Genomic DNA, 9,857 nt, shown 5'->3' on the forward strand with positions numbered 1-9,857 from the left:
ATAAACAGAATCGTTCTCTTGTAAGGTATAGAAATGCAAATTCTTTTTTTTTTTATATTGTAGATGAGTCAAATGTGTTTGTAATGGTTAATTCTAGGAACACATTTATGGATTCTGGGGACGATCTGCACTGCAATTCTTTGATTGGGTTAGCGGACACTCTAGCCAAAATTACAAAAACAAAAAAAAGAACACAGAAGTACAAGACAAAAGCGAATGAGACTTCTCTTATATCTTAGCAACATTTAGATGGAAATCAAATTTAAATGCAGTCCACTCTGCTTTTGAAGAGGCTTTGGTTCAGCTCCCAGATCTCGATTGCTTGACACAGTCTCCTATGAGAATACTCAGAAGGTGTCTTCTTAAACAACAAACCTATTTTTAGTGGTGGAGCCACTCTTAGTAGCTGTGTCTGCATGGGACTGATAACCAATCATCATCTTTGGAGGAAGTCCTAACCTTTCCTTGTATATACCCTCCCTATATGTGTAACAGCTTCTCTGTTTTCACATTCAGTAGTCCATATTGCTATTTTATCACCTTTAGCTCTAACATTAACAACAGCTCCACATACATCATCACTGTAGTCATCAAAAGATTCTCTAATAAGGCACAGCAGTGTCTCTAGCCAAAAGTGATCGAGGTCACTTCGTTTCTGCTATTTGTTCAATGTAATTAGCCATCGTCCTCCTCGTTTGTTTTTCTCATCTTCCCACATAGGCCCAATACCATCCTTAAAAAGTGAGTAGTCACAGCCAGGCATTAAATTACTAGACAACTGGATATGGTTGTACAGAGCCCAAAAGTCTTCAACAGCATCAAACTTAGAGATCAGCTGAAGGTTTGCTTGCTAAGTTTTGCTTTTATCATTTTTAAGAAACCAGAGTGCCCATCTGTTTTGTAAAGGATGTTTAATATAGTGTTCTGGGTTAGCAACCTCCTGATTAGATTCTGTTTTCTCTGCTTCTGTAGGCGGGGGGTTAGGAGTAGCCAGTGTCTTCCTGGGACTTTCACTTGTTGAGTGAATAAACTCCTTTTCTTTTTCTTTTAGCCGTTTTGAATGGGGCTTTCTGTACTTACAACCCAAAGAATCTGGCTGATGTGGTTGGAGAAGAGAGAGAAAACGTCCTCACAGTTTGCTGGTTCTTGATGCTCCCAGAGGATGAAGTGGCATTTACCTAACTTTCTGATGCCCACTGACTGTGGCTGTTATCACAGTAAAGAAAACCTTCCAGAAGACTGGACTCTTTTGGGAAAACACTTTTAGGATATTCCCCACGTGGATGAGCATATGAGAGACATACAAGAGCAAAACCAGAAAGTCTGGACATGCCAGCCAATCCCTTCTTTAAACTTTACTTTACACCAGGTGAAGAAAGACCCTAAAAACATGGTAATTCTTTGTGTTTTAGATCCTAAATTTTTATTACACTTTGAAACTTAACCTGCCATCGTTCTTTCTTTTCATTTTTCACACATAAATCTGCATCACGGACACCAACAATGACAGAGCTGCCTTTTCACTTCCCTAGTGGGAACTTAATTGTCTTTTATGACCAAGTGGTCACCATCCATGACCACCTGTGATGCCTCCCAGTCAGGAGGAGGTAGCAATCTCTTTTGTGGAGTAAATCACGAAAGCCCGACCTGCTTTGGTAAATACTCTAGTATATGACCATTGCCAAAAACTAAGCTTTCAAATATGAATGTTATCCTGGCCAATAAAAACAGAAATCACCATAGAGGAGTTAATTTAACATAATAAACAGTTCAGGAGGAACAGGAAACTGCTATTTTCCCTGTCTCCAAAGCTTCTATTACAGGGGAAGGAAGAGCTAATCAGCAAAGAGCCAGGAACATGAGAAGAATGGGAGGCTCATGGCGAGGACTGAGTGTTTGGCTTTGAAGAAAAGCAAAGTCACAAATTTAATCCCTGGTGGGGTTCCAGCCCATGCCTGGGGGGAGGGGGAGGGGTACCAGACGTTTGTGCAGATCAATTATCTATAGAGAGTATCACATAAAATGGCAAAGTTTATGGTTACAACATCACACTGGGATTTGCAGGGAGATGTACCAAAATAGTTTTTGGTGACAGGGTAATACATGTCAAAGAGCTTTTGAAGACTGAAAAAAAAAAAAAATGCAGGAAAGATATTCTGTAAAGAAAGGGAAGGATGAGTAGAGGGAGAGAAGCAGGTGGAGGAACGGGTATGAAGAGAAGTCTGTCTCTTCTTGAACCCTAGGGACTCAAAGACAACTCATTAAAAAGCCAAACAGAAAACACACTGCACTCCAAAGACGTCAGTAAGACTGAGACTTGTAATAACTTAAAAAGCAACCTAAGTGTCCATTGACAGAGGAATGGGTAAAGAAGATGTGGTACATATATACAGTGGAATATTCCTCAGCCATAAAAAAGAAGGAAATAATTCCATTTCCAGCAACATGAATGGACCTAGAGATGATCATACTAAGTGAAGTAAGTCAGGCAGAGAAAGACAAATACCATATGGTATCACTTATATGTGGAATCTAAAAAAATAGTACAAATGAATTTATTTACAAAACAGAGACTCAGACATAGAAAAGAATCTGATGGTTACCAAAGGGGAGGAGGAGAGGGATAAATTAGGAGTTTGGGATTAATAGATATACACTACTATATATAAAATAAACAAGGACTTCCTAGATGGCACAGTGGTTAAGAATCCGCCTGCCAATGCAGGGGACACGGGTTCAGTCTCTACACCAGGAAGACACCACATGCCACGGAGCAACCAAGCCCGTGAGCCACAACTATTGAGCCCATGTGCCACAGTTGCTGAAGCCCACGTACCTACAGCCCATGCTCTGCAACAGGAGAGGCCACCACAGTGAGGAGCTCATGCACCACAACAAAGAGTAGCCCCCACTTGCCACAACTAGAGAGAGCCCGTGTGCAGCAATGAAGACCCAACACAGCCAATAAAATAAATAAATAAATAAACAAACAAATAAATAAAATAAAATAAATACCATTCGATTCTAATTTCAGCAACACTTTAGCTTTAAAAAAAATAAAACAACAAGGTCCTACTGTATAGCACAGAGAACTGTGTTCAATATCTTGTAATAACCTATAATGGAAAAGATTCTGAAAAAGATATAAAAGAATACACACACACACACACACACACACACACCTGAATCACTTTGCTGTATACCTGAAACTATCACAACATTGTAATATACTCTACTATACTTCAATTAAAAAAAAAAAAAGACTCAGTGTGAAAGGAGACAGAAGATCTCCATGGGGTTTTACAAGGAACCAAGGCATTTCTCTGCAACGCAGGATCTCACAAAGTTAAGGATGGGTGAGATGGGCAGAAAACAAGGAGGGAAACACCTTTTTCCACAACGCGCTAGAATTGCACACGTCACCTGGCATTTGAAATGTGGCTGTCGTCAGAACAGATGTGAGACTCTGGGATTTGAAAATGGATCATTTTCCCCTTGCTGGAGTCCAGGCCCGGTGTCTCTCCCCCACAACCTGAAGATAGCTGCTCACATCTGCTCAGTGGTTCCTCCCCCACCAAGCGCGCCATCTGTCCCCCTGAAAGACAAGGGCGGCTTGGGGCTGAGTTGCTGCTGCAGACACAGCTCCACCACAGACCCCAGGGGCCAGCTTCTGAGGAGTAAACCCCAGAAAAACTCCTCATGCTAAGCTGGTCAGTGTTAAAAGTGCAGCTGAGGGAAGATGAGGGATAGATACAAGCATGTTTCTAGTATTTCAGCTTGTCCCTGAAGTAACCGTTTGTGCTGAGGTCTTGAGAGCTGAAAGGGGCCGGTTATAAAGAGAAGGGGGCTGGGGACTTGCCTGGCGGTCCAATGGTTAAGATTCCAGCTCTCAATGCAGGGGGCATGGGTTTGATCTCAGTTTGGGGAACTAAGATCCTGTGTGCCACAAGGCTCGGAAAAGAAAAAAAAGAGAGCGAGAGGGGCTGGAGGAAAATCTGAAGAGGAACAAGGACAGAATGAGATTTTTACCACTTTAATACATGGTACATTTATTTATTTCTGTGCCAGAAATGCAGAAAGATGCAGGTAAACTGAAGAGAATGTGAGAGGCACTGGGACCATTTAAGAGGAAAAAGAACATCAGTTTCCTAAAACTGACCAGCAAATTTATGTAGAGGAGTGAAGATGAAGATATGAACCTAGTTATGGTAGAAGAATGAAGCACTATAAGAAGAAATGAGAATACTGAAGCAAGTTTTCAAGATGGCAGTAATTCAGAGAACAGAATAAATAAAACTGAGATGAGAAATTTAGGTTTGAACCTCCCCCAACCAAATTAAAATAGTAGCCAAAGCTCAATGGGTTAGTTTATTTGGAATTATTATTTTGCAAGGAAATAATTACAGCACTCATTCTGGATTTTCTACGGCTTCAAGAACTTCTCCCTTTTTTGGAGAAGTGGAGACAGAGACCCTGACTGTTGGCATGATTTTTACCAAGTTACTTCCTCTTTCAGACTTACTTTCTTCACTTTTGAAAAATGGGATCAAGATAATAACTACCTTACAGGGTTTGTGGAGGTGACGAAATGTGATTATATATGGGGAAAAAAAAAAAGCACTCGGCAACCTGAAAGCTCTAAACAAACGATAACACTGACAGTAAACTCCTTAATATTTCAAATTTCCTTTGTCTTCCTTGCAATCACATCCATGGAAGTCATGACTTTTAGGGTGAATTTAGGGACTGGATGCTCCTTTAGGTGACCCTCAACATTGGCCATTTGGGGATGAGAAACACCAGCACGCTGGGGGTAGGCATCTGGAAAATTCTGAAACTGAAAAGCGCCGTGAGTTGCATTTAAATGGCTGTCCCAAGTAAATTACCATCTCTGACCCCAACTAACAATATTTATAATATGAGGTTAAAAGAAGTATCGAAGGACAGCATGGTCAAACCAAAGGAGACACCATCAAAAAATGAGTGGCAATGACAAGTAAAGGAGGAGGGTGGGTACCAGCATCTCTCCTGTTGTTCAGCCCAAAAACCAACGAGTCACTTTTTGACGATGGCCATTCTCACGGTGTGAGGTGCTACCTCATTGTAGTTTTGATTTGCATTTGTCTAGTGATTAGTGCTGTTAAGCATCTTTTCATGGGCTTTTTAACCATCTGTATGTCTTCTTTGTAGAAATGTTTATTTAGATCTTCTGCCCATTTTTTGATCTTTTTTTTATATTGAGCTGCATGAGCTGTTTGTATATTTTGGAGATTAATCCTTTGTCGGTTGCTTCATTCGCAAATATTTCCTCCCATTCTAAGGGTAAAAGAAGAAAATAATGCTATTTGCAGCAACATGGATGGACCCAGAGGTTGTCACACTGAGTGAAGTAAGTCAGACAGAGAAAGACAAATATCATATGATATCGCTTATATGTGGAATCTGAAAGAAAAAAGGCTACAAATGAACTTATCTACGAAACAGAAATAGAGTTACAGGTGTAGAAAATAAACTTATGGTTCTGGGGAGGAGGTGGATAAGGAGGAGGGGAGGGACACATTGGATGATTGGGATTGACGTATATACACTATTATGTAAAAAATACAATAGATAACTAATAAGGACCTACTATATAGCACAGGGAACTCTATTCAATACTCTGTAATGACCTATATGGGAAAAGAAGCTAAAAAAGAGTGGATATATGTATATGTATAACTTATTCACTTTGCTGTGCAGCAGAAACTAATACAACACTGTAAATCAACTATACCCCAATTTAAAAAAACAAAAACAAAAACAATGAATTGCAGGGAGGGGAAACGGGAGTTAGTGCTTAATGGGTAGAGTTTCGGTTTTGCAAGATGAAAAGAGTTGTGTGGGTGGATGGTGCCTATGCCTATGGGGAGAACAGCAACACAAATGTACTTCGTGTCCAGGATCTGTACACTTAAACATGGTTACAATGGTAAATTTTATGCTGTGTGTCTGTTGCCACAGTTTAAAAACTTATGTCACCATTGATTCCTACATTCATTCTTTAACTTTATTTTTTTAATTAATTAATTAATTGGCTGTGTTGGGTCTTCGTTGCTGCGCATGGGCTTTCTCTAGTTGTGGAAGTGGGGGCTACTCTTTGTTGTGGTGCTTGGGCTCCTCATTGTAGTGGCTTCTTTTGTTGTGGAGCATGGACTCTAGGCATGTGGGCTTCAGTAGTTGTGGCTTACGAGCTCTAGAGTGCAGGCTCAGTAGTTGTGGTGCACGAGCTTAGTTCCTCGGTGGCATGTGGTATCTTCCTGGGGCAGGGATCGAACCCGTGTCCCCTGCATTGTCAGGTGGGTTCTTAACCACTGTGTCACCTAGAAAGTCCCTCATTCTTTAATAAGATGAGCTAACCTGAAGAGAGATTTTGTGAGGATGGGAGATGAGGTTCTGAAGTCAATGAATGTTGATGTAACACATTTGGCTCCCAGGGTGGTTGCTTGGAAGCAGAGGTGCTTCTGAATATCAGAGTTTTTCTCCACCAGGTGATGCTTCCAACACAGCTTCTGTCACCAGTTCCTCTCTGCCAGCCCCAGGCATTCAAACCTCTGGCTCAGAGCTAGTAGCCTCACTTCTCTTCCCTCGGACCAGCTCTGAGGGAGAGGAGTAGGAAACAGAGGGGAAGGACACTTTGAAACTGAAAATAAGAGGCAAACAATCCAGCATTAGTTTCCACAACAGACTGATGTGACTTGGAGCGATTTTCCATGCCTTTCTGGGTAACAGGAAGACACATGATTTTATAAATACTCTGGTGGCTCATATGTTGGATATCCTGCCTCTTGATGGTTTCGCTGTAAAACAGAAGCAAAAATAAGCGAGTGAGTGCTCTGGGACCAGGACCGGGGACTTTGGCCAGAAATAATTTCCCAAATTCTGTGTCAATAGGCAATGTATAACACAAGATTCGCATCCTGGCAAGTCCAAAGCTGAAAATGTAAACAAAATAAACCAAAGTTACAGCAGACCAGGAAACCAGTACAAACACTTCCCATACTTCATTTTTTGGAAGCTGCTTTTTTTTTTTTTTTTTGCTATATCCACAGTGTTTTAATCATTCTCACGTCCATCATTTCAGTTTGGCAAGTAAAGCAGTCAAATCAAACGGCATTGTTTGAAACTTCAGTTACAAATCATGTAGGGAAAAAAAGATTTTCTCTTTTCTACAAATTCTTTTTGCTTTCTGCTCACTGACATACAGGTAACAGAAAACGACTACAGCTTAAATATGGAAGAACTCTTTACAATTAAATCCACAATTTTATACATTTATCTCACTCCTCACGTGTCAGCGAAAAATCAACGACTATAACAAAATAGGACAAATTATATGACAGAAGAACTAAAAAACTTAATAAAAAACATCCAAGTATGAAACGCATGGTACTCTTGGTATCTTCACATCCTCCTCTTCTGTGTACTTATGTACAACACATTGTTTCCTCGGATAAATGCATCCCCGTACTTATTCTTCAGCTGTCCATTTACATACTCCTCTGTCTGCTCCAAGGCTATATTCATGTAGCCATCCAGGCACGCCAGGACCCCTCGGTAATCCACTCCAGAATTTAATTTTACCACAACTGGTCGTCCGATGATTTGCTTCAGGAAGTCACTGGGTGTTTGCTTCCGCAGACTCATTTTAACAACCCTGATCAGAAATTTGGGATGCAGGAAACCTGAGTTCTAATCCCAGCTCTGCTACTTAATTAGCTGTTTGCCTTGGATAACTCACCATTTCACCTCTCCAGGCCCCAGGTTCCTCATCTCGCGGCCGGGTTCCGACGCCCTGCTCCGGGCACGCCACAAGCCCGGCCTCCGCCGGCCCACCGGGCGAAACCGACTGGAAGCTGCTTTTTAGAAAGGAGCTATGGGTTTGCATCTTGATACCTGTCACTGACACCGGAAACTGCAGAGGCCTCAGGTGTTGGGAGTGGAAAAAACCTTTGCCTCTTGTTATGACCCACAGGGAAGCAGAACGTGAAGGAGGGGAGAGTGGTCTTCAGCTAGATCTAGAGGCTGATCCTATGAGAGGTATACATTTGTGAGAAGCCATGAGACCAGAAATGCTGTGACTTGCAAATAGTCAATTACCTTCAAAGGGAGGTTGAACTGGAACAGTATTTCAAGGACCTTAAAAATGTGTGTGTGTCTGTTAATCATTTACTCTTTTTTTTCTTGAACATACAATAGGATTCTAGTATGTTTCTTTCATCAGCACAAGAAACTTGGGAACATTCCATATTCAAATACATTGAAATGGAGATGTTCAGAGCCAAAAGCTTTGTAAATCCCATTTTTCCTTGAAAATGAAGGTCTGCATTCCTTTGAGTGTAGCTTTCCTTAGCTCCTGTCCCCCATGACTCCCAGAAGTATAAAATTGATGAATGTGTTAATTGTTTACTCTTGGTCCAGCAGTTCCACTCAGGAATTCTTCTTGCAAAAACAATCAGTCAAGACCAGTACTGCTGTGACAGCTTTTACATTGCTTTTATAGCTTGTACTAGCAAAGAAAAAATTGGCAGCAACTTAAATATTGTATTATTAAATCAATTATGATATTCTTGTACAGTGGAATCCTATGACGGCATTAATAGGATGATGGAAATCTATTCATTGATGTGAAAAGATACATGTATCAATGCTTCAAAAAAGTATGTAGACTTTAACACTTCCTCTCAGGAATCTATCTTCAAACAATAATAAAACAAGTCCAGGATGTTCAGCAGAGCAATGTTTACAGTACAGTGTTTACTGTCACAAATACTGCTGTAACATGAAGCTCTATAATTAAGGTTGGTTAAATAGATTATGATGTAATTATATCATGGAATATCATGCAGGCATTAAAATTATGCTATAATTTATCTTTGTTGCAAAGCAAGCTAACTGTAATATGAAATGGAAAAAATTTACAAAATGGTAATTATTGTAATTCCATCAGCATAAAAGTAAAAATATCTATAGAAAAAAATGTGCATGTGTGTATACACACATCCCTAAAGGTGTAGTAACAGTTATCTCTGGATGGTGGAATTTTTAGTCATTTTTTAATGTTTGTTTTCTAATAGGGATATATTATTTTTATAGCAAGAAAATGCAACAATGCAACAATGCTATTTCCATGATTTTTTTTAAAAGCAAATAAAGACAACATTTAAGAACTCATTCTAAAACAGTGTTTATCTTTTTTTCATTACCTTCCCCTAAGGAGGCTTTTTAAGACATTTTTTCCAAATTATTCCTGCCATGAAATTTTAATACCACAGATATATCATATATCTATTTATGTACTGTATGTACATCTGCTATATACATAAAGAGTATGATTTTTTTGATCCTCAAGAAGCAATCCCGCCCTCTACCTTGGGGCGATGTTGTCCCTGTTAAGAATTATGTTCTAAAAGGGCAATAAGCTGCAACTAAAGATCCCGCATGCTGCAATGAAGATCCCGCACGAAACAACGAATATCTGGTATGCTGCAACTAAGATTTGGTGCAGCCAAATAAATAAATAAACAATAAATATTAAAAGTTATCTGTATTTGAATAACTGGGATTGTAGCCAACACTTTTATGACTATCACAGTCTATCCCTTGTCTACTGGACACCCATATACATTCCCTTAAACCATAAAGATAATAACAAGGTCATACTTCCACCCAACACTATACAACTATCCTGTATACAACTGAAAATGAAATGGACAGGATCCTGCCGTCCTTGCCCCCCATGTCCTCTGCCTGCCTTTTGTCTGTAGAAGAACTTTAGCCAAAGAATAATTTTAATCATAGAAGTGGGAAAATGCAGAAGC

General features: G+C 40.0%; 1 protein-coding gene and 1 pseudogene across 1 annotated transcript; both read right to left on the reverse strand.

Moving 5' to 3' along the window:
- Positions 1-313: 313 nt before the first annotated feature.
- LOC130851945 (eukaryotic translation initiation factor 4E-like) lies at positions 314-3,587 on the reverse strand (annotated as a pseudogene).
- Positions 3,588-7,077: 3,490 nt separating this feature from the next.
- LOC130852141 (U6 snRNA-associated Sm-like protein LSm6) lies at positions 7,078-7,802 on the reverse strand. Its single transcript, XM_057732874.1, has one exon. It carries the CDS (start codon positions 7,681-7,683, stop codon positions 7,441-7,443), a length of 243 nt encoding a protein of 80 aa, XP_057588857.1. The 5' UTR covers positions 7,684-7,802; the 3' UTR covers positions 7,078-7,440.
- Between the last annotated feature and the right edge of the window lie 2,055 nt (positions 7,803-9,857).

Source organism: Hippopotamus amphibius, chromosome 4 (genome assembly GCF_030028045.1).
Source record: "Hippopotamus amphibius kiboko isolate mHipAmp2 chromosome 4, mHipAmp2.hap2, whole genome shotgun sequence".
NCBI classification, from domain to species: domain Eukaryota; kingdom Metazoa; phylum Chordata; class Mammalia; order Artiodactyla; family Hippopotamidae; genus Hippopotamus; species Hippopotamus amphibius.

Bases quoted from the DNA above. Each gene is read 5' to 3' on its own strand.
- LOC130852141 (XM_057732874.1), bottom strand. From the start codon at position 7,683: ATGAGTCTGCGGAAGCAAACACCCAGTGACTTCCTGAAGCAAATCATC.